Source organism: Syngnathus acus, chromosome 9 (genome assembly GCF_901709675.1).
Source record: "Syngnathus acus chromosome 9, fSynAcu1.2, whole genome shotgun sequence".
NCBI lineage: Eukaryota > Metazoa > Chordata > Actinopteri > Syngnathiformes > Syngnathidae > Syngnathus > Syngnathus acus.
Genome location: NC_051094.1, coordinates 7849571 through 7875108, shown reverse-complemented (window position 1 = coordinate 7875108; position 25538 = coordinate 7849571). Strand labels below are relative to the sequence as shown.

Sequence of the window (25538 nt, the reverse complement as noted above, 5' to 3'; positions counted from 1 at the left end):
TACATTCGTCCGTCTAGCACAAGGGTGTCAAACTTATTTTTTTCGTGGGCCGCATCGTGGTTATAGTTTCCTTCTGAGGGCCACTATGACTGTCAACTCAAATAATGTATGAATGTCTCATATTTACAGTATTGGCTACACAACAAACTTATAAATCACTAGCTTTGAAATCAGAGACCCATAAAAAACTTCGTTTTTAAAAAGATGATTGGTAATAAAACTTGCAAGTGACAGCTCTATTTTTCTAAAAGTGAAGACTAATTGCAATTTTTGTATTGGCACATAAAGTCGACAATTTGGCACCGTGAGCCAAATATAATTACACTGTGGGCCACATTTGGCCCGCGGGCCAGAGTTTGACACCGCTTGTCTACACATCCCTTCATGTTTGCGCTTAAAGCCTTCGGCGGCTGGAATATACAAAAAAAGGCCTCAGCAGAACATGCAAGCTATACATGTGAAGGCCTAGCCAAGAACATCAAACTCAAATTGTGAGTCAGCTCTAATGACCATTATTCCTCCATGCTGCCGCTGCAGGTGCCACTATTCAATAAAACTTTCTTCTTATAAACACACACGGACTTGAGGTGCCCTTGGATGTGAAGAACCTAAAAACTAAAATAAAAGAAAAAGTAGGTATATTTATTGTGAAACGTGTGAAGTCTTGTGTAAGCCCCCAGCACCAGGCATGAGAAGTCTTTTCTATTAAGAGTATAAAAAGTCTGCCCTTCACATTTTACACCTGTGTGCCATCATTCAAGAGTTTTATTTTATGTTCTGCTGAGAATGAGGAAAAAAAAAAAATCACCTGTACTGACAATATTAAACATGACCATGCAAGATAAAGTTCAATGTCATCTTCTTAGGTTTTCTTCACGCCGGCTCCATCTGGCACTGAGAATCCGTTGGTTCCCGAGACCAGCACGGCCAACAACACCGACTACGAGACGGCCGTCTCCCTCTCTGAACCCGAGACGGCCGTACCCTGTCCGGCCTCGCGGGAACTTTCGCCGGACAAGCGGGAAGAGCGCAAGGAAGAGAGAGAGGAGGCCGGGACGGAGACGCCGGGACAGGAGCCGGTCAATCCCGAAATTACCAGCGAGAGCGAGGCGGGAGCGCCGAGAAGCGACGGCTGCCGCTCGTACCCGGAACAGACGGAGAGGAAGGCGCGACACACTCTGTCGGTTCACGAGAGAGGGAACTTTTGCGGCTGTCGTGAACCCAGGTCCTGTCACTTAAGAAAGCCGCACACAGGTATGACCTTTCTGAATAAACTGCATCAGTACAGAACAGGGAAGCAAAGTTGACACAACAAGTTTCAGCTTTCTGTGGAAGTATTAGAAAGAGAGCAGTTTTCCACTTTCTGAGATATCGTCGTCAAAAGCCCGCTTGCACTGTCTGTAAAAATTGTCATTTCCTATCTCCCCCTTTTTTATGTATTAGTGTTTCATATAAAAGGCACTGAAACGGAATGTAGGGACAAAGTTTCAGCTTTTTGAGGTAGTATTAGAGAGCCCCTTTTACACAGCTTGTAAAATGCTCCACTTTCTGACAGGCAGGCACCTCAGACACTACCTGTAAAAGTACAACGAAAAAAATCCCTCTTTTTTTTATATATATATATAAATGACACTGACATAAATCGAAGGAGTAAAGTTGACTAAGGTTTCAGCCTTCTGAGGTAGTACGAGAAACCTGCCTGAAAGAGCCCTCGACGTGTATTCTGTGATGCCACAAGTCACTTATCCCGCAATAATGTGTTGCAAGCAGTTTTCACTCGGGTGGCAAATATTTTTCTAGCGATAATTTTGTCAGTGAACCGTACAATGCAAATGGTTTTAATTTCCGTCCCTTCAATCTAGATTAGAACAGGATTTCAAATTGACAGTGCAGAAAGTCAAAAACATGAATTCATTAGGATTCAGTTCTTGGGTTTGTTTGTAACATGTTGGAAAATAGGCAAAAGTATTGATCGTTGATTTAAAAAATGAAAGCAAATGTTTTATTTTGATTAGATATAAAATATTTACTGTTGAGAAAGAGTCAGGTATCTGAACTATTAATGGATTAAAAAAAAAAAAAATTTGATTTGGTAATCGATTAGGTTTCGATGAATCGTTACATAGATTAATTTGATAATTGATTAACACCTTACTGCCAATTATTTTACATGTTACACAAAACACTAGCGCTGACGAGATCCAATTATCTAATTGGACGATGCCATCTGTTTGTTTAAATGCGTACACAGTCGTTGCAATATCCTGCCTTGACCGCATTCCCGTTAAAAGGCACAGTGGACAAATACCGGCATCACTGAATAGGCCTCCATCTTTTTTGTCAAATTTGTCCTCAATACGGCTGCAAATGAGCTTGAGCTGGAGCCTCTCCCAGCTGACTTTGGGCAAGAGGCCAAGTGCGCCCTGAATAAGTCACATATAGACAAACAAGCAATTCACACATACGGACCATTCAGACCATTCAATCAACAACCTGCTAACCCCACACACTCCACGAGGGTCGGAGCGGACATGTGATAATCCCAAGAGAACAGTGGTGCCCTAAATAAATCCACATGGCAAGAGATATACCGCTACCTAATAATTCAATGTAATTTATTTCTGTGCTCTAGTGTAACATAAATGAGGAGTCTCTGGGCTCTTTTCCTTTTTTGGCTGATTTTAAAAATTCTAAAGACTTCTTCAGTGTGAGGACAAACATGCAATTACGCCCACTCACCTTTTGATGCGTGGAAATAAAAGGACTCGCATACACACTTTGTAAATACTGTTCAGTATGCAAATTTGTGTTGAAGGAGGTTTCTGTTTACCCGCTAAAAAGCATTTCTTTCACATTCCTGTTTGTAGTTGTGGCTCTCTTTTGTTCACTATAACCAAACAACCCTCTGCAACATTATTGGGATTTTCATCCGTGATTTAGTTTCAATACAAAACTAACATATAACCCCCCCATTATAAATAAATTGTGAATGTTTATTGTTTTGTGCCTTCCTGCAGCCTCGCTGTGCAGCAGTGTCAGCCCCTACCATGAGGTGATGCGTTTGGAGCGGCGTTTGCGTTCCTCCTCGGAAGGGGCCGGCGGTCCTCGTATCCACGGCAACCCTGGCATGGAAGGATGCGGCCTGCTGAAACACAGAAACAACTCCTCATCATCCAAATTGGGAAGTTTGGTAAGTGTGTTACTTTGCTTGTAGTACCTCGAAGATCATTTCCGATTGAGATGAATTATATTTGGGATCATGAGCGTAGAAGCTTAATTAACTGTTTCAAACCGTTTTAATTGATGTAAAAGTTTATGCAGAAGTTTGAAAACAATAAAACACTCTTGAACACACCCTAAGCTTTAATCACGATTGAGTGAACGATTAAATGATGCGGCTCCCGTTAATATTAACTGTCAGACAAGTCAAACGCACCAGTCACAGAAGATCAAAATCACAATGCCTAAAAACTCAGAGGGGGGGGATTCAGTGTCACACCTGATGGGGAGGATTAGCTCACTCTAACATTTGCATACAAGCAATGTGCACTTTAAGACGCGCCTTTCCCCAAATGTTCTCCAAACTCACGATGGGGGGGTCTTGGGTAAGCCGTTCACTGACGATTGGCATCACCATTTCAGTAAATGTAACATCTTCTTTCCTGAAAGTGCTCCATATTATGATAGGCGTCCATTTGGAGTGATGAATGAGACATTTTGAGAAGCGCATATAGATAAACCTGTAAGGTATCTGTTTACTTATTTCTTTCGGTTTCTGTTTTTATCTCGACATTTCTTTGGGGTGCCAGGGTGGGCCCAGCTTTGAGATATTTGTCACATTTATCGCATTTGCTGTTCCGCCCACCTTTTCGTTGCTTTTGACAGCCGGATAATAATGTAGCAGGCCGACAGCGATTGCGCCCACTTCTACTTGACAAGATAATCACACTAAACATTTCTCTGTGGGGTGTCTGCAAGTGAGACTCTTGATTTACAGCCCGGTCGTTCCTACCGTCACGTATGGCCATGAGCTGACCAAAAAAACAAGGTCACCAACACGGGCGGTCAAATTAGTTTCCTCTGCAGTGTCCCCGACCTCTCCCTTGAATAATTTCTTTGCGGATGTTTGGGTGTTTTAATTTGTTGTAATCGAGCTCGAGTTTGGCACCTTGTAAGCTTTTCATCGGTTTACCTTTGGTCTGAGGCAGTTCTGTTTTGCCCCGATCCAACTCGCTGGGGGACCAATCAGGTTTTATTATAAAAGTCATTACAAGCGAGGCACATAGAGTTTAGAAATTGATGAGTCATGGCTGTGGGATTTACATCTCCACAAGGTGAGTAGTTTTTTGGTTTGGGTTTTCATACAGCTCCACCTGAATGGGCTACTGGTAACCACTTGAGTGTGAATGCAGCGTGCTGGGAATACCCCCCCCCCCCCCCCCCCCCCTTCAGTAAACCAAGGTTTACAAACGTACCAATTGATTAGAACCAGATAAAGGCTGAACAATAGGTGCGAAAGGACCCTTGGACCGAGTGCGTATTGTTCCCTTTTATGCAGCCTCGTTCAAGAGACGGATTTTACATTTGTCGAAGACGTTGGCTCCTCTCCGGCCCCCACCTCTGGCAGCAAACATCATGCAAATGTCATGTCTGGCTTCTTTAAAGGACAGGATTGTCATTGCTCTGTTGTGTTGTGTGTTGGGGTATTACGCAATAATGTTCTTTTACACTACAGTGTGTGTCTATTACTTTCTATGCATTCTTTTTTTTTTTTTAATTGCTAGCTTCACTGAGAAACTGTGATTCAGTTTGTCATTTAAGGACAGCAGCTGCTTCTAAAAAGACACACGACCTTTTTAGTTATTCCTTCATGTGCCTTTTGTACCCCCCTTTCCTCTCATGTGTCGGTGTAGCGGATCAATACGGAATAAGGCTGTTGCATTGTTTTCGTGATGAGAGCAGAGCAAAGTCGCTTATTGGATTTTCGGAGTCTCTCCCCGAGTTGCATGGATTTAGTTTTTCTCCAGAGCATGCGTTTAACCAAAGTCTTTCAACCAGCGCTAAGTATTTATTGGGAGAAGAAGCATCCATCCATTTTCTATAGTGCTAGTCCTTACCAGCATGTTGTAAACAGTGTGTCAGATGAAAATAAAGTGTGGAGACTTAAAAGGTTCCCGTGTTATATCGTCTCCTTGGTAAAATAATAGCCCAAATCTTTTTTTATCAAATGAACCTGAACCAAACTCAACCAAATATTGAAGTAGACATTTTACAAGATTTGCTGACGTGTTTTTTGATGGGAGTTTGAACTCATGAGGCATATTTTCCCCACTTTTAGGGATCCATTGTATAAAGGTTTAAATGTTTTGTATTTTGTTTCCAGTCAAATGTTACTTTAAACTGATTTACGGGTGCCACAAAATCCTTAGCCATTTTCAAATCTCGTATTTTCTTTCCTTTTTGTAAAGGAAACGTACTTGTCTCGTTTTCTAATCTACAGTAGTCATCCTTTTCTTGGCCTTCAGATGGCAGTATTGGATTTTGTTCCAATATTGTAGAGGCCGGCGCTGCCTTACGGCCTCCAACTAATGCAGACATTTTATCCATTAACCGAGCTCTTTCTTGTCTGTAAAATGAGAGGAATGTCCTCATAGAACAATAGTGCAGAGTGCTTTAGGAAAAGGGTAGTGCGGCAATATTTTAACATGTTAGATTTACAGTTTTTTGGTGACACATTGCAGTGCAGTTGATTATGAAGGAATAAAAAGCTACTCAAAAAAATCCAGGTTCGATGAATGGCTGCTTGTCTTTTTAGTTAACTGATCACGTTCTGCAGCATGTCTGCCTCATAGTCGAGAAGTTTTGGGTTTAAATCTCGTTTTCATGCTCCTTGGGTACTCCAGCCTCCCCTCGCATCTCCAGAATATGCATGTTAGCTCGATGAAAGAATCGTGCATGGGTGCAAATGTGAGTGGATGTTTGTGTGTGACCTGCGATTGGCTGGCAACATTGTGTACCCTGCCCAAAAGTCATTTGGGATAGGTGACAAGCACTAGCGAAAATGGATGGAGGGATGATCACTTTGTCTTCTCGCTCATTCAGTACCTTTTCCCATCTGCTGTCATGATGAGACACTAAATCTCTTTCTATGTCTCAAAGGCAAGAAAGTTCCAACACTCTTCCCAAACAGAGATCATCTTTTTCTCCAAATGATTAAAATCACTTCATCTTTTTATAGCTTGTGCTGTCCAACCCATTTTAATTTTGGGTGATTTATATCCTGAGGCGTTCCAGAACTGTCTCTTCTTTATTGTATTAACGTTATTTTCCCAACATGTTAATCATCTTTATTTGACGTTTGTCTATCTTTTAGGATGTTCTGAATAATATGGGCTCCTCCGAGCTGGATGAAGATGACCTCATGTTGGACCTGGACCTATCTGACGATCAGCGCCATCGTCACGGTAATTGTTTTTAATTGCCCTAGAAAATCATGTGGAGTGAGGTCCAGCCTCAAACTGTCGCCCTCGTCAAACCCGTTCACTCTACCGACAATGTTTGAAGTTTATCATTTCTACCTGGAGTGGAAGCATATCACGCATGATGATGTCAATCCCTGTTTTTTAAAAAAAATTCACTGTGATTTTCTATTGGATGTAGATTTATTTTGTGAAAGGCCTGGAGAGTCTTCTGTTTTGATCACATGCATCTCTCAGTCAGTCAGTCCCCCTATGTTAGTTTTCTTTGATCCTCCTCACATCCATTTTGTTGCCTCCAGTTGAACCGTCTCTCCCAATCTTTCAGCATATGGCACACAACTTTGATATACTTGCCTTATTTACAGCATGTCTCATGCTCGAGAAGTGATTATCAAGGTACACGTGTTGCCTGGCGCCATCCTTCAAAGCATGCCAAGCATATTTTTCATTTTTTTTTGATAAAACGTGTGAGAATATAATCGTAAATGAGTTTCGCCTGTGAACTCACCTCACCTGAATGTGTTAACTGGAGCGCGATTAACTTAAAATGGCGCTAATTGTGTGAAACACTTATATTGTGAGCTTGAGTACGATGTGGCAAGTAGTCCTGGCTCGTCGAGCGGGTTAATTAGGGAGATTTGCTGCGACTGCACTGGATTTATTTGTTCCATTTATAAGCGCTCGCACAGATGGCGAGTATCAGTTCGCACGGTTTCTCGTCACCTCGCAAATGTACGCTTCACTTCTTTCATGCACAACAAAATGATAATAATAATTCATTAAATTTGTATAGCGCTTTTCAAAAATCCAAAGACGCTTAATACAATTGTGACTTATTTTATGAAATCATGAATCGTTGTTGGATTTTTTTATGATTTTTTTAAATTCTTTTTATAAGAAGCGCAGGAGTTGCCGCTGTTGCACCAATACCAACGCCACTCATCAAAATATTCATATGATTGCACAGTACAGGAAGGAGTCACAGGTGCCTCTCGTGATTGATGCTCGATTGTGAAAATGCAGCTCAAATGGAGAAAGAAATTTTATTGCCAGTTTGAAATCAGATCATGGAGGTAGCAGGTGCAAAATAACATTCATATAGCCGAAATAAATCAAAATAAATCGGAGTCATTTTTTCCAGACGGTCGACAAAACCATTAAGCGTATCGATACGCCAGTAAAGACCAAAAAAGGGTTAAACTTTGCTTTCTTGGAAACCATTTGATTATTTTATTAGTATGTTTTTAATGTCCCTTCCACGAACACAAAATCTCAGAGGACAAACTGGCTGATGTATCACCAAAGATGCCACCGTCATTAATAACAAACACACACACACTGGAGCGTGCATGCTTAGTCATCGGCTCTAATAGTGTGCAGACTGTGCTGTGAAATTAAGCATTTGAATTATTACAATAAAGTTGGCACTTTTTACAGATTCACGCGCACCTGTCCTCACACAGCCCTTCGAGTCAAAAATTGCACAGCTGCAATTTTTAAAAAATCTCTCTCAGGAGGCTTCTTGCAGTCTTTTATTAAAGAGCGAGGCATTTCATTGCAACCAATATTGGCGGACTGCCGGTGTTTGTGTGCCACCGCCTCAACTGTGCAGTGACAGATGTGTGACAATAACCATAGAACAGGAAATGGAACTTACTGTGACAAAAGAAAGCTTTTGGGCTTGAGCAACCTCAGATTTTTGGTAATTGAAGGATATGACAGACAAATTGGTGTTATCCTCGGTCGCAAGCGCCCCACCCCTCGACTCATTCATCCAGTCACATGCAATAATGTGTCTTAACAACAAACCTGCATTGTGTTAGCTGGATGGTTGCAGGAATTTTCTAAAATCTGACTATCTATTTGCCTAGATAGACCAATCCAACGTCGGGAAGCTTTCTGCTGTGGGATTGCGTCGTCTGATTAATGTATCAATCAGAGAATTTGGTGATGCTAACATGTTAATTAAAACATTACCTGTGAAGTTTTTATGGTGGCGGCTATTTGATCCTGGAGCAGATTAATTCCATTTCAGATGCTAGCAAAAGTGCTTTGAAGTCTGTACCAACCAGTCCTTTTTTTCTTCCTTCCATTGATCGAATGTTAGTTACCTGCTCATTTTGTGTGTGTGTGTGTGTGTGTGTGTATTTTTGCACAGTTTCCAGACAAGACTCTAGCCAGTCCTTGGCATCTTGTCTCAACCTGCTCCACTCCCCGATTGACCCATCAGGAGATCGCATCCTATCAAAAGACAACAGCCACAGGTAACTCAACAAGAAATATTCATTGGACCATATGTTCATTATTTTGGTTGTACACTAAAAGTGTATTACGCTAACAAAAATTGGAAAACCCCATTGACATGCTAACAATTAGCATTGATAGTTGTGGTTTAAACACAAACGGTGGAGCAACACATGTAGACGATAATATAACAATACTCATAGGTGTATATTCTTATATGAAAACATGATATATTACTGGAACGGATATTTGGTATATTGCTATTAATTTCACTGGGGAGGACGATTTGCAATACAAGTGTGGCCATGGAACAATTTAAGCTCAGATCTCAAGGTATTACTCGTTGTTGTTGTGACCTTTGACTTGTCCCATCTCAGTTTGCCACTGTCCTTATTGATCTCATTTCCATTGTTATAACTAGGAAATGACAAGGAACTACATTTCCTAGTTGCCTGTCAATTTCTGTTACCTTAGGCCATTAAATAAATATCCCGCTGACAATGTTAAGCATTCTCTATGTAAAATGTCAATTCAGCTCTTGTATTGGATCCCAGTAGACTATCTAGACCACAACCGTGCTGCTGAAGGGGCTACATATCTTGCCTATAAAATTGCTGATCTTGAGTCTTCCTTGTGAGTTGGCTGGCATGCTTTATGTCTCCCACAGAGCCATAGTGGCGAGGAAACAAGACTTAAGCACAGTCAAGCATTAAATAAATATATTCATACATTCTCTTTGAGGAAATATGCAAGCTACATTTGTGTTCTCCTTTTCACGTCTCCCATTGGCCAACGGCTGAAACGGAATCTTCACACTTTTAGTACATTCGCATCCAAATTCATCTGTTAAGTTCTTCTTCTTCAGTGCTGCCTTAGCTCGGGTTTCTTTGGGTTGCTGATAAATGGCTTATGTCAGCAGTGGCATTGTGGCTAGTTGTGTCTGACACGACAGCAGACCATTATGACTTTAAGTGCTGCTCTATTGAGTTGCACCCATAGATTAAAAGGTATTCCCTTTGAAAGAAATTGCCCTCTGAGCCCACTTTTGTTTACCGACACTTGCGCCACCAGCACTTTGACACATCTATGACAGCATTGAAACGTAACCCTTATCCTTGGCTGCTATTTTGATTTATTTTTTTACTGAGCAGCTTCCAATGCTTTCTAAATGTCCCCGTGAAAAGTGAAGAGCTTGCGCGTCTAGACGAGAGACCTGCCTGAGATTTTACAACAACTCGATCTTCTGTCCAGGTTTACCTGAAACCCAAGGATGTGTTACATAAACAAAAAGACAATCACAAGTAGACGACATGGACAAAATTTCCATTAGTTAAAACAAATTTGATGAGTTACTGAAATAGAATATATTTTACCCTATGCACTTTGTTTCCATTGGTCAAACCAGCAACAGCAAGATACCAAGGTGCTATTTGCAGTATCTTATCTTATCCTATCTTAATACACTGCACCATTTTGAAGCCACTAAGATGTCGAAAAGATCCATTTTAAAACTTTGAAGCTGAAATAAAATTTTAGCAAGCTAATAAAACTGGGGTGTCCAATGTGGATTTATGAAGTATTTTCTTGAAATGAAATCTTTTTGAAGTAAAAGCTTTTGACAGTGACTGACCACATAATGGAGGCAGGTCTGAGTTCATTTCCCCGATCACCGGTAGGTGTGAGTTACCTACTGTAGGGGAAGCCGAGAGAGACAGAGAGAGGGACGGAGGGCACTCAAAAAAATGTTTGCCTGGGGTTAAGTTTGCCTCACTCTTTCTTCGCAATCTTTCAGGTTCCACGCTCCCTTGAGGGGGACATCGATTTGCTAGAGGCAAAGCAAGCGCCTCAACTACACACAAGACACACTCCAAACAGCCACACACGGACTTGTCACTCACTTGGACTGTCCAGGGTATCAGCTGCAACATGCTGCTGGCTGTCTGATAGGCTGAATAGAACATCTGCTTCACACACACACGCACACGCACACGCACACTCATGCACTGCAAGCAATGGAAACGCTGAAGTTTTTGCAACACCGAACTAAAACGACACACTGTACTATCTTGTCAGCCATTCCGGTTGTTGACAATGGGACTTTAAGTGTCCTTCCTTTTAGTGTTTTGCAAAGTTGTAAAAAGTCAGTCTTATCTCCGTCTTAGAATAGGACAATAAATGCAAGCACTCACTGTGCATTCCCAAAGCCTTTAACTGTTTATCTCTTTGAAATCACTGAGTAAACGGATGAGAGTGATTTAAGATCCAAATAAAGGAGGTAAAGTTTTATTTTAGTCTTTCACTTTGTCTCTTGACTTCAGAGAAACCGCTTTGTCTATTGGAAAGCTACCACAGCAGGCTTCTAAGCAAGGGCGTCTCCTTGAAGGTGGTAAGGACCATCTCGAAACAAACGCCACGTATCCCCCCCACATACAATTCCATCACATTCATTAGTTTCAAATGGACTCCATTTTTTGCTACCAACAAATAACAAATTGCCTCTTTTAGATGTTTCAGGCAGCTTCATTACCTTTTTACAACTGAGCAGAATATTGAGGAAGTTTCGATTCGTGGTTAATAGTCACGTTTTCTACAGGCTGGTGCTGTCCTAATCAAGCCTTTTTGCATGAAGAGATGTGAGGTGAAATTTCTTCCTAGACAACCAAAATATATTTCCAAGGATGTCCATTTCTATGTCACTTCTTTGACTCTTCCAGTCTCTCTGCTGATGACAAAGTTCTCACATTTCCCTGCATGAATGGTGTTTCCCACTGTCTGACAATCAGCAACAACAATTTGTTAATCTCTTGGAATCCATGTAAGAATACAAATATACACACTATACATCCTACTTGAGCCAATCACAGAAAGAAAACCACTTTTGGGGAGATCAGTAGGCTGAGTCGTTCCCCGCCGAGAACGTGGTCTTATAACATGAGCCCACACAGTCAGAAATAGAACAGCATCCATTCCAGTGTGATATGATTCATTCTAGGTAGCTGCCAACCTGTCTAATTTCAGTCAATGTAATAACACACACATGCGCATAGAAACCTACATCTCTGCTTCCCTGTCTTGTAGAGATGACTTGGAATACAGTGTACAAGCTAAGAGTAAACTTGATCCTCTAGTGAGCGTACAAGAATACCTGTGGACAGTGAGTCACATGCTGCTTCACCTAGTCTGGAGACATCCGATTGTGGAGGAGTCTGCTGCGGTAGACTACAAGTCTATTTTAGGAGGCTGGTTCAACGCTACAAAAGCCTCTGCGGAAATTCTCCATCTAAATGTGAATTTTGCAATCTAGGGCCAGCCTAATGATGTTTAAGAAGATCCTTTGTGCATTGCTGCCGGTGCCCATTTGATATAAATGCTCGGTACAAGGAGACTAATTAGTGTAGTCTTCATTATTTGAGTCGGTGCTTGTGGTGCTGCTTTTGTACGAGTAAGTTTTGTTTAGAGACAAGGATGAATTATTTCAAAACATTTAGATGAAAACTTTTCAAGAGGGCTTGAGACAATGTGATTGGACGAGTACGCACACACCTTTAATAGAGACGTGGCAGTGTTCAGAATTCACCAATCACATTTATGTTAAGTTGAAGGCAGAATACTCATGTTACCATTAAATGCTGTGATTAACCTCAAAAAAAGTTCAACTTTTACTGACAATTTTTGTAGTCACCTCTTACAGCACGTCAGGGTCTGCAGAGACCTTCCACAGCATCAGGGGGAATTCACTGTTCAAAAGTATCAGTTCTGGAGAAGGACACTAAATAATTTCCATGACAACACATCTACGAGAGAAAACACGAGACAGTTTTTATCAAGTGGAGAAAAAAATAGCACAACTGTAACATTGCCAAGAAATTGACATCCTTCCAAAATTGATGACAAAAAAATGCTAAGGGACGCTTTAGCGAGATTGAAAAAGCTGGCTGTTTATTACATGTGACACCAACCTGTACATTTAGTCTGTGTGGCCTATGCGGTAGGACGGCACATTTTGCAATAACACATGTCCCTTGAAGTCCCCCAAGTGCATTTGAGAAAATGTGTTATGGTCTGATGAGAACATCCCCAGAAGACCACCATACCTAACATCAAGCATGTTGGTTGCAGCATTATACTCTGGGGCTGTTTTTCTTCAGATGGAAGTTGAAACTGGGGCCTAAAGTCTATGTGGGGGGAATTATGAACACTTCTAAATACCAGCCAGCACAAAAGAAGACTTCTGCTAGGAAGCTTAACATGTCAGAGTAATCCGACTAGAACAGCTGAACTTTATTTTGGAGACAAATCCTGACAGGTGTGTGCTGACTCGCATTTAATGAGTTTGAATGTGGTTAATTATAAGTCAGATCCCCAGTTATGGGGGTGTGCACACTTGTGCAAGTACATTCTTTTATGTGTATTTTTGCTTCTACGTTTTTACTTCCCCTCTTGAAAAGATGTCATTTCGTTTTCTTTCAGACATTCTTTTTTTTTTTTTTACCCACACTAGTGGGTATGCATATAATTGCATATTAGTCTACATGTATGATGGCAAGCAGTAGTTCTGGCTTAAAAGAACCATTTTAAAAAGCTTAGATGCTTTACCTCTTGATTGTCAGTGCATTATTAGAGTTTTTTTTAAGGTTTTGATGGTACGATGTCATTTTCTGTCGTATTTGTAAATGTCACTACATGCACTGAATATTGCACTGAAGCTTGATTTGAAGAAAATTGTGTATTGAATCAAAACCACGTCTATCAAAAAAAAATCGCAATTCAATCTTTTCTTAAAATCGTGCCGCAAACATGAAATCATTCCCTTTGTTTCAATAACATCCATAACGATAAAGTCCCAATATATCACCAGTAAAAGATGTTGTTTTTTTAAATCTCTTTCCCCCTCTTTTTAATTGACATGATAAAATCGTGCCCTGCAGTTTTCTCGAAGTTTCGCCGAATTAATTGTAACTTCATCCACTCACATTCAAAGGAAGACACTTCCTTTGTTAGCTTAGTGCTGAGGCATGATGAATTAGTCAGGACCGCTCCCTTTATGAAGACAAGAGTAAACCTGGCAACTGAAGTTTGCACAGACAACATTTAATCTCAACACCAAATGAGACATTTTGATGTACTTTCTTCTCAAGGAGTTTGTAATTTTTGCAATGTTCTTTTTTGACAAAGAGAAGTCTGTCCGTGTGTGGATGTGTGTGTATGCGGAGGACAGAATGACGATCGACTCCGCACTGCCGACCGGCACGAAGAAAATCAATTCTCCAGATAATTAGAGCGAAGTTAACTTCAGCCTGTCGGATGGCGCCTCGTATTGAGTGCGGTGAACAACCAACTACGCTGTCTGTTGTAGACATGCGTCAGTCGACAGCAACCTTCACGCTATCCGAATAGGTTGAAATTGTTCACCACTGTCAGGCGAGAACAATTACACCTTACGAAACGCTTTTAGCCTGGACTGACTCTGAACTAAAATAGTCAAATTAAATTGTCAATTATTATGACAACTATTTCAAACTACCATCAGGAAGTTGTCGACAGTCACGCCAATGGATAAAACTAATTCCTTGTTCGAGATAATGAACTGATTTAACCTAGCTTGCACCATGCAGGATGAATCACTTGTCTTCGTATCACGATTCGGCAAATTTCTACGATATGCCACTTGCTATCGTTATCACGCTCACGCCTGTTTGGATAAAAATCCCCAGTGGCATAAATTACATGGCATGCCTTTTTATTCTTGACAGGTGCTCATGTTCACCGCTTGTGAACAGAAATTCATGCGGCCTCTCAAATAAATGAATAAACCAAAACAAACAAACAAACAAACCTGAGGATCAGAAGGGCTATTTATCTCTAATAGTTGTCAAAAATAATGTGGAGTGTGAATATTCAAACGATGTGGATCTAACGCTCGAGCCAAGTGTCAGAGCGAAGCCTGCAGTCTTTATGCTGCAGTGCAGTCATTATGTTGATATTTGTCTGGAAAAAAGAGAACTTTGGCTTCGGATGATCAAAACCGCTTTCAGCCAGAGATCGTACATTATTAGCATAACAGGGCCTTACAGAACATCATGTATTCATACGTTTTACCACAACTGGCATTTGCAGAATTTCAGCTTCATGATAAGACTTTATTCGCATGCAAATACTTTTCTCACTTCACTTTTGTATGGATTTTGAATTTCTGAGAGTTGGATACTTGTTGTTACTCTTGTATTTGGTCCTTGTCCTAATACAGTGAGGATTTACACATCTGTATTTATCCAACCCATCTTAAAATGTTTCTCGATTCAGTCTCGTTTTGTTTGACTGTCTTTTCACTCAAGAGGTGAGCGAATAATGGCTTCCTTTGTTCTCTGAGCTCTTGTGTGATTTGTGCGCTCCTGAGGCTAAGCTCAGTCACCCTTTGAGGTGAAGCCCGCTTTCTTGCATCCGTGATCTTATTGGTCTGGGCGTCTCTCAAAGTCCATGACCACGGGTGAAGGCTAGAACGTAAATGGACTGCTAAATTGAGAGCACCACTCAACGTCTCGCTTCTCTTCTTCACCTCGGTAGACCCCGTGCAGCGGCTCTCCTCGTTCGCTAACTCTACGTTGTGTTGATGTAGTGGCAACATTCAGCCATATTTCAAAATGTCTGTCTCGGCCAACCCTATTACAGACGCTTAACCAATGTCACAGTCTAGCAAAAAATAGGAACAAAAATTTGCTCACAGACCAGACAGAATGTTTTTCAGTAAAAGACAGCTAATGAAAAATTGTGTAGACGACATTAAAAATGAGTTCCCTTTAAAAAATGTCCCTTTTCATGCAGTACATTGTTACTTTTTACTCAGATTTGTAAAAGGCAAGCTGAAAAGTTAATTAAGAAGTTAGCCCTGCGATATGCCCTTCATTTTATACCCTCTCCATTTTTGTGTCTTCAAGTCTGGAATTCTCCATCAGACTTGCTGCCCGGAGCTTTGGCCGATGCTTAGTCATTGTCACAGATGCTTCTGATGAGTTAACGGCGGCGTAAAAATGCTCGCTGCCTCAGGTGCAGCATGCAGATGAACAGACTGAGTTTTGACAGGTACAAGCGAGCGATGACAAATGAGCACCATCAAAGCTCGGGTAATTGTTTGAGGAAATGTATGACATACGTACACGCATGTCCGATAATTGTCTTCCCTCGTTCGCCATAAAAATTTAACGCTGCTATGTGATTTGCGTTGCATCTGAGTGTTAAACTGTCGACTGTCTTCTACTGTTATTATTTAAACAAGGCTGTCTTTATATTGTAAAGTCTCTAATGCTGCTGATAAATTACCTCGCTTTTTTTAAATTTATTTGACGCCGCGTTGTCATTTCTCCCGCCGTCATGCAGTAACTCAAAATTTTGTCAGGTTCCGTGTACAGTGGCTGCTGTTTTCGCACCATTGTTTATCGCCCGCGCAGGTGCGTGTTAGCATGAGCCCCCGACCGCACGGTAATAAACCACCACCAGCGGTAAAATAATGAAAAGTAATAAAAGGCAGATAATTGGCTTTTTTCACTCTCGATGAAAATGGATCACTTCTGAGAAATGAAATGAGAGGAGAAAAAAAAAAAACACCGGGCAAAGGACAAGACTAAGGAGCAGGAAAGACAAAAGGCAACCACTGTTTAGAGGAGTGTGGAAAATGAGAAGAAAGTGGAGGAAGGAGGACATCTATTGTCATGCCAAAAGTGAAAAAGGATGACCAAGCAAAGTGGGACAAACATCGATCACATGCTTTTGGGTTTGTTCGTGTTATATTACAGTGAAGTTTCCGGAACGTGGTCATCTTCCACATAAATTAAAAGTCGTCGCACAATTCTATAGTATCACTCCCAACTTTACATTCAGTTTTCCACACTGAACTGTGAAGTCGAATACAGTGTAGTTTATATTTATAAACTATTCACTATTTGCTGAAAAACTCGCCCTCCATTTGTTAAACATCGTCGTGGAACCACAAAGTGGTCTGTTAAAACGAACACAAGTTCTGGGGTTGCTCTGCTACATCCAGCACAGAGGTGAATCATTACAGACCGCAAAGAAATCTCCAGAGCAAAACGTGCTACCCTGTGTCAGAAAACGTTGTCTCAACTCCCGATCACAGGTCATCCAACAAGATAAAACCACAAAAAAACACTGCTAAAAACAGAAGCCTGGCCGAGAACGAAACATTGGACTCTTCTCAACTGCCTCTGATCCTATTGAGCGCAAATGCTGCACTTGACACAAGTACGGCGAACCATTGATCAGTTGTCACCCATTTACACCTGCCCGCCTAGCACAGCGGAGTTGAAGGACAGAAAAAGGGGAAAGAGTTCACTGAGATAGATTTCAGCAAGGTGTAAAAGGAAAAAAAAAATAAGGGAGCGCGGGAGGGGGGGGAACCTGTCATCTTGAGAGAGAGGTCGTCTCAGGTGTTCACACCGCTACCTCAGAGGACACATTAGCCTCTGATAATGCCCGTGAAGTGTAGACTGTCACGACACTGTCAAAGTGGCACGGCGGAACCACCGAGGAGACACGTAGGCCAAAGAGAGAAGGCGACACCCGTGTGAAAAGATGGTCAGGTACGACATACGACAACGAGAGAGTTGCAAACGGACCGACTGGAGAGGTGACGGGGATTGATGCTCTCTCGTGCTCTCCAAAGAGCAGCAGCTGGACTTGAGGAATCCTAGAACAAGAATTAAGATTAATTAAGAATTGTTTTTGCCCCCCCGCATGTTTGCTTTAAAAGCAACTGCATGATGTGCTTGTGGCCGTCGATGCACACAGACCTTGAGCATGTGGACCCCTCAGGCTTTTATCTCGGCCAGACATTTGAAACATCCTTTGCGCCAATATGTTTGTCCTTGAAATAGGAACGACATTTGATGGTTTTATTTTTTATATGCCGGTGATAGATCTCAATGTTGAGCCGATCGGCATTTTTGTCTTTTTCCATTTTGCTCTTTCTTACTGAAAGCTTTGACCATGTCTTACATTGCTGGCATCACTTTTCAAAACTCAATTTAAGTGACATATATTCCATTAAGATAACATTCATAAAGAGTGAATGGATATGAGCAGGCAGGGATAGAACGGAGATAATCCACAGAAGTTGAGGCTTATAGCAGCTAAATGGAGCCAAGTGAACTATTCTCAACAATCAAAATAGTAGAATGTGAGTAATCAACCAATTTTCCATCACAGTAGACTTTGCGCCAAATTTCCCCACAAAGAGGACACGCGAAAGAACCCAGTCCCACTACTAGTATATATATCTACTGTAAAAACAGATGAACTAGTATGATGTTATGAATTATATATTTTAAACAACCACATCATTTAAAATGGACATGCTAACAAATAGCATCTCTGTTGCGTGTTCAACAACAGATATAGGAACACAACTGGTGGAGCAAAACATGTAAACAGACAATATAACTCACATGCATATTCTCATAATACTGTATGTCTGTGTAAATCTATGTAATACTATTACATTTCTTTACATTCTATATTTGTGTTTCAAATATAGAGTTCTATTAATCTTATTCCAAACACTACAAAGACACATTAAGAGCAAGGTTGAAAAAGATGAGTGATGAACTATCCTTTCTTACACCGGTGCACACACAAAAAGGATGACAAATTTTACATTTCTGTTGTTGTATTTTCCTTCCAGGGAGCCTCGACGTCCGACAAGTCTGCTGCCGGCCGACTGCAGCTCGGCTCCGCTTCTGGGTAGGGAAGACGAGCCCTTGCCCCCCGGAGCGGAGGTCCTCCCCCTCCGGCTGATGCAGCAGGACTGCACCGCTGTCAAGACCCTACTTTTGAGGCTGAGGCGCACCCTACAGGAGGTGGGATGTTCTTACTCACGCACCGATATTCAAATGCCTACACAGGCTTTCCACCAGGAGGGATATTTGGATAAATTGCTCACAACCGCAAGAGAAAAAGTGCAGTTAGCCTCCATTTACTACACTGACAGGGGTCTTTTCAGGTTGTAAAATGCAGAAGTTGTTTAAAGCAGCAAGGCTTCGGGCTAAGGATATATGTAGTGATTACATCTGGACACAATCACCCCCCCCCTCCTTTCTTTTTTTAATTAACTAGATTTCAGCTCCATTAAATCACCACCGAGTGGACCCTACATATGCACCCTCACTCTCCCTCTCTCTTTATCTTTATCACCTTTTGTAATTTAATCAGTGTTGAGGATAAGGGCAAGAAGTTTACTCACGCACACACGCACTTATACTGTACATTAAAGTGCCTGCATCCCTTTGCTTTTAAATTGGATTTGCCACTATAGATGCAAACATTTCCTATTTTGACCCGGAGTCTCTCGCACCAGAAGCATCATCCATTTAAATTTCTTTCGATTACCTACATGTAATTATTGCTATTCTTTCATTAATACTGTTTTTCCACATATGAAAATCATTTAATGTAGCTTAATTTCTTCCAGTTTAAAACTATAGTAAAACCTTTGACTGAACAATATCTAGCCATGATGCTTAAAATATTTTTTCCATGAAGTACATTTCCATAGCAAAGAGCTGGGCCACGGTGCTGGTTTCCGCCAAAAGCTCGAAGCACATCCATTAGCACTGTGTCACCAAACAGGTGCATGACCTTTTACTGAATTTAGTTTTGTTAAAGATGCTCACATATGTGCAGAGAAATCTGTATGAAAGGTGGCGTCACCCCACGTCAGAACTATTAGCACTTTTAAAGTAACATCAAAGGACCTATCCGCGAATTTTCTTTCCACCGATGTTTACTCGGTGGACTTCTGTGAAACAAATATACCTTGAAAATAGGCATAGCGGGCAGTACCTGATGATATAATAGTGAAAAAAAAACGGACTCAGTCAAGAGATTCTGGGTTCGAATGTAGTTTGCATGTTCTCACTGAGTTCACCTGGCCCAAAAATCAGGATAGTAGTGCAGATTATTATATGAGTGGAAGAAGCATTTGCAGATGAACCGAAAGGGGGAAAAAATTGCTGTAATTCAACCTGATGCTTGCTTGTGTTCCTGTGTACACCATTTGAGCTTCCATTGTGACTCCATGTGACTCGGCATGTCTTTGTCAACTCCATTTTATCCGCTTGACCTTTTCGCGCAGAGCACCCAGCTGTTCTTCTTCTGTGTTTAGCGTAAGCGGTTCCATTTGTTCGTTTGAAACCAAAAATCAGGTTGCATCAGTCTCAAAATAAAAACAACAGGAGGTAGCATAATAAAAAAAACAAAAAAACAGTTGGAGTTCGATTATCATACGCCGTGATCCAAGCTTACGCTTGTATCATATCAAATTGATTCCCCTACTTCCTGCCAAAGATGACAACGATGAGCTGCGAAGGGATTCTTCCGTTTACGATGGCGCCAACAATGGTCCATAATAGGCAATTATAAACATAATTAGAGTCCTGTCAATTACTTGTTAGGGTGTGGTCTCGACAGTTTGGGAGAGCATACATTACATGATTTTAATATCAGATGCAATGCAAACTTTCTATTACGGTACAGCTGATGGGCCAGTATATTTTGTCAAACATGCACTTATTCACCTGAAATATTCTCTGCTGTTAGTTTATTGGGTTAGATGGCCAAAAAACACCCCACATTGTCATCCACGTTTTCTATATTGTTGCCCAATACAAAATATTCTCATTTGTCACTGTCAGTCGTGGATTCCGGCACAACAGCCAGACTCCAGCACACTCGCTCACATCAGAGACACTTGAACGCCTCTATGATCAAACCACAGTAGGGTACTAGTAATGGCAAAGAAAAAAGTTGTGATGATTACTGACAGTATGTGGAAAATTGTTTTGAAAGATGTAAATCATTGTCAAGAAACAAAATTATACAATTCAAAACTTGTCTTTATATATTGAATATAGAATAGGTTGAAAAGAAATTTCCAAACATTGTTCTGTTTACATTTTACACAACATTGTTTGTATGAATATTAGATTTAGTCGGGCTAATGTGTTATTTGTACTCCGATGGCCATTTCATCCTTATATTAGCATACCTGTACATAGGAATGCGATTACAGGGGTGTGTCAGACAACCAAGCCCGCTTTACTTTTGAAGACCATTCATCATCCTTTGACATGTTGCCTCGGGCTAGTGCAAGTCATTAAATTTGGAGCTCCCAGGCAGTCCCCCATCCTTCCCCCGTCTCCTCACTTCTCCCCCAATTGCTAAATCCGAAAGGCTTTTTACTTGAACCACATCTAATTGTCGGGACAGTCGGACGATGCAGCCCATGGGACACGAATGACCTTAAACAAAATGTGTTTATTTTTTGAAAGGCCAAAAAGATAAGATGGAGAGACTGCCCCGTCGTCTCCCTCCATGAGGTCGGGCATTGATCACCAATGGCACATTTAGGACCACGTCGCACCTATAATTCTTGGGAGTTATTGCTTTTTAAAAGGTCAGCATATCTAATAAACCGGCAAGTTTACATTGTTCCCAGAGCTGACATGTCTCGCAGGTACCTTAGATTATAAAAGCTGACGAAATGGACCAAGATGACACTTTTAGCCTTCTCTCGCTTAGCCAAAAGTAAAAGGTCTCCGATCGGAAAGTGATTCAACCAGTACCAAAGATTTGTTTGTTCCTCAAGGAGATCTTTGGCCGAGCAAGGTACTATTTGTATTTCATGGTGGCTAGTTTTTAGCACCCGTCTCACAGTCTTGAGGTTTGGCCCTGGAATCTTAACTCTGAACTTCCCTTGTGCTTGGGTACTTTGTCTTCCCAGGTATTCCGAAGCAAGCGAAACCATGTACGCTAATGATTACATTTATCTTATTTTACAGAGCACAGAGACAAGTCCTGCCAGCAGTCTTCAGTCTCTACCCATTAGCCCCTGCAGTGAAAAATCACTTCCATTGAAGGTAAATCCATATTTTTGTTATCTAAAATTGTTCCCTCATGGCCAAAGTGTGTTAAATGGGCTGACCGAGGATCAGCTGGACAGCAACTTAGTTTCACAGAACAATTACACATGCGCGCCCTCTTTATTGACCCACATGGATGATCAGTGGGAGAAATTTAGGCTGCGACACAGCTTGAATACAGAAGCTCACGTGCAAACAGCTCACATGGAGGAAAGGTATGTAAGGCGGAGGCTGATAAAAAAAAAAAAAAAAGTGACTTTTGGAGATGCACAGTGAGGGCTAATTTCCTACACTGAAGTATGACATTGAACTTCAATAAGGCAGATAAACAAGACAAAATATACTATTGTATTGTCGTTTATTTTGAGAAAATGAGTCCCCCTTGGGATAATAATGGTACTGGTCTTAAAGACAACTTTTAATAAGAACAATATCGTCCAATATCTATTTTTCGTCCATATATATACAATAGTATACAGTTTTTCTGTTGCATTTCCGTCACTAATAGCCAACAAATGTGTCTTGAACGACACTACAGGAAAGAGTTTCTGCTCCATGAGAGAGGAACATTATTATTAGATTAGAAAATAAAAGCTTCACTATCATTGTACCATCTACCACAAAATTCAGACTGACCTTCCATCAGTGCAGAAGTCTTTGAATAATGTCATTGCTATTTGTTTTGTTCTACAAGGTAAAAGAGAATGACAAAAAGCCATAGCAACCTTTGCCACGAATACGGAGCGCCCAAAATATGCCGCATGCATCCAGGGAATGACTGAGCGAATGTCACAAAGTGTGTGCAGAGTTGTCGCTCGTCAGTTTGATGGATTGAGCGTGAGCAGGAGTGATGAAATATTGTGAAACGCCGAGAACAGGACAGTGTTTTAGTCGAAGGAATGGCGAGTAGAAAGTTAAAGATTTTTTTTTTTTAAGGTCAAATTTAAGATGGCTCAGGGCAAGCGACTATGGATCAGCCGAGGAGTGAGAAGATGAGAATTTGTCCGGCACTCAAGTAAATGTCTGTTGGAGTAAAAATAATCTCAGCGAGTCACCTGAGAGGCTGCAGTGTCACACAGCGCCCCAGTTTAGTTTTTTTTTTTTTATTTGCCCTAGTTGCAACGTTTTAGTGCGTTAAAGAGCGCCCGCTCATTATGTGTATTCAGAGGAGCGTTCTAGGACGGCACAGGTAATTTAAATGACATTTGTGTACATTCACCTCTCGTTTCAAGGCACACTGGGAACATCTTTTTATAGGCGAGGCATTCATCACCGTGTCAGAATTTGAAATTAATAATGCATAATGGAACGTAGCCCTCACCGAGGATGCACTTCCTATTGAAGAGTACAGCCGTGTCATAACAGCATGTATGAAAACAGTTGCTCCTTGACTTCAAAGTTTAATTTGCTCCGTCGACAACCTCCCAATCAACTTTTCCCGATTGAAACAAATACAATTGCCCTGAGTCTGTTCCATTCCAAGTGCTATGCATAATGATGACTGTGTGAGACAAGACTATAATAGTTCTTTTTTCCCCTCCAGTTTTTAACATGCTTGATATGAGCTGCTGGGTTGGAATGAAAAGCCAAAAATAATGAAATGTGAAAAGGCCTTTTGCATCTCAATTATTCATTACAACAACTCAATTTTAGACTCAAAAGATGAAGACTGGAGAGTGAGACACTGAGAGATTTTTTTTTTTTAAAATAGAAAGCACAAACACAATTTAATTATTAGACACGTTTTAGCTTTGGAATAAAATGTAACTCCCAATTTCTAACATTGTGTTGCTTCATTTCGATTGATCAGCTATAATTGGGAGTGAAGTACCACAAGATTATAATTTTATGAACAAAATATGCTATCAAAACATTTAAATCATCATTATTGGGCCCTCATAAGATTTCAGCTCAAAGAGTATAAAAAGGAAAAACAATTTTGACTTGCGCTTCAAATCCGCAATAAATTACAACTTTTCATCAGATGCAAAAGGCAGGTAGGTAAGTTATTTAAGGAGGAACAAGTTATTATACTATATTCATCCATAACGTTTCACGAAACCTATGGAAGGAAACGCTTGTGCAACGCATTAATGATTTCTAAGTGCCAGCGTGCACTGAATGTGAGCAAATGGAATCATTTCTGCTAACCTGAGGAATCTAATTCATCTCCACGGCCTCTTCAGCAGGCTTCTGATTGCGAGCATGGGGTGCCTTCAACCGTGGCACAAAATCACATTAAGTGGCTGCACTCCGTTGATTCTGATCAGATTTCTTCCCTCCCTCAGCCCCCAGCTGAGGCAGTTCCAATCACATTATTTTAGAAATACATTCTTATGCTCCACTTTTACCATTCAATGGAGTACTGAGAGATTGTCCGGAATACAACCTGATGGTTGAGTTAAAAAGCATGTCGCTGTTTCTTTGTCCAAACTTTAGTTTTTGTTTCACAATATGCAGTTTCATGGGTATTGGGGATGTCAAAAAGGAAAAGGCTCACCAGATTTTTCAGACGTGTTCATCCTGATGATATGTTGCAAGATGTCGTGGGCATGACCTTTAAATATTGACTCTTCCTTTTCTAGCCTTTGAGAATGTGGTAGGCAGGTTGATCATGAATCAAGCGACAAAAAAAACACAAGACCAAAAGGGCACGTTCGGAAATGGGAGTGCCAGAGCCGCTTTAAGTGGGCAGACAGAGCGGCAGCATGTCAGAGCGTAGAAGCTATTCAAGCAAGGTGATCGTTTGTAAATTCAAAAAAGGGAGCACGGTCTGGGTCTCGCAACACCGGCACTCTAGAGTTAAGGCATCAAAATTAATTTCTAAGTGCACTCGGGTATTTAAGGGGAGTTTGCCTTTTTTTTTTTAAAACCCTCACCAGTGTCAACCAAATTCATTTGGCCCCTGAAGCCATGTTCCCCTTCTATATTGAAATTTGGTCTGTGTACAAAAGTCTCCTTTAATAAACCTGAATTCAGCCATTTTGATTCGAAGGAGACATTTTTGGCTCATTTGACACATTTTGAGGGGTTGCTCAAAGCCAAATCGACCTAACAGATTTTGTCCAGCCGCGACCACATTTGATCATATATTAATTACGGATGGAACATGACAGAGAAAGTAATGAATCTAAACTAATCGTGACACAAGATCAAAGCCGAACCAAACACTTTAATTACTGAATTAATTTAGTATCAAATAAAAGCATGGATCACCATATTGAGAAGAAAACTTGTGTGGATGGAGAAAAAAAAAACATATAAAAGATTCATGCTTTTTGAGGCTGATTCGAGGGGCAATGTTAAAGTTATATATCCTTGACTTTGCCGGCTGTCCATTCAGATAGATGACTCTCCAAGGATCCCTTAGACACCATCATGGTCTGCCTCAGGCCCTCTCCGTCTTCTCCTGCCCTCTATCCATTATCTCATCTTGTCCCCTTTCTCCCGTGTTTTTACATTTTCCTGTCCATTTTTCTCTTCTGAAGAAGTAATGGCTACCTGACCACCTGTCTACTTTTCTCAAACTTGTCTTTCTAACTTTTTCTTCCCAAAGCCTTTTATCCTTTGACAAAATTTCACTCTGTGTAGCATTTTTTTTTAGCAAACAAGCTTGTGAGGATTACAACAGCTGCAGTTGGAACAAAGTGCTTCACATATCGCAATGGGACAACCACAAAGACAGTGAAAACACAAATTCATTCATTCAGTTTCAAAATCCAAAGAATAAAAATAAGTCTCCAAATGACTTTTAAAAATGGACAATGATGGGCCTTTCCTAACTTTCAAGGGGAGCTAATTAGGGAGGGAAGCATCGGCAACAGAAAAGGCTCGATCCCCTCTGAGGCTCCGCTTAGTCCTCGCCACTTCCAGTAGCGTCTGGTCT

The 25538-nt window shown here is 41.0% G+C and overlaps 1 protein-coding gene across 2 annotated transcripts in view; it reads left to right on the top strand.

The window, feature by feature from the left end:
- Window positions 1–25538, top strand: part of ccser1 (coiled-coil serine-rich protein 1) — a 69885-nt gene that overhangs the window by 7008 nt on the left and 37339 nt on the right. For both annotated transcript variants that reach the window (XM_037258314.1, XM_037258315.1), the window contains exons 3-8: window positions 867–1254; window positions 3018–3190; window positions 6374–6464; window positions 8638–8743; window positions 18418–18592; window positions 21572–21649. In XM_037258314.1, coding sequence (XP_037114209.1) covers window positions 867–1254; window positions 3018–3190; window positions 6374–6464; window positions 8638–8743; window positions 18418–18592; window positions 21572–21649 — 1011 coding nt within the window. The remainder of the gene's footprint in view (window positions 1–866; window positions 1255–3017; window positions 3191–6373; window positions 6465–8637; window positions 8744–18417; window positions 18593–21571; window positions 21650–25538) is intronic.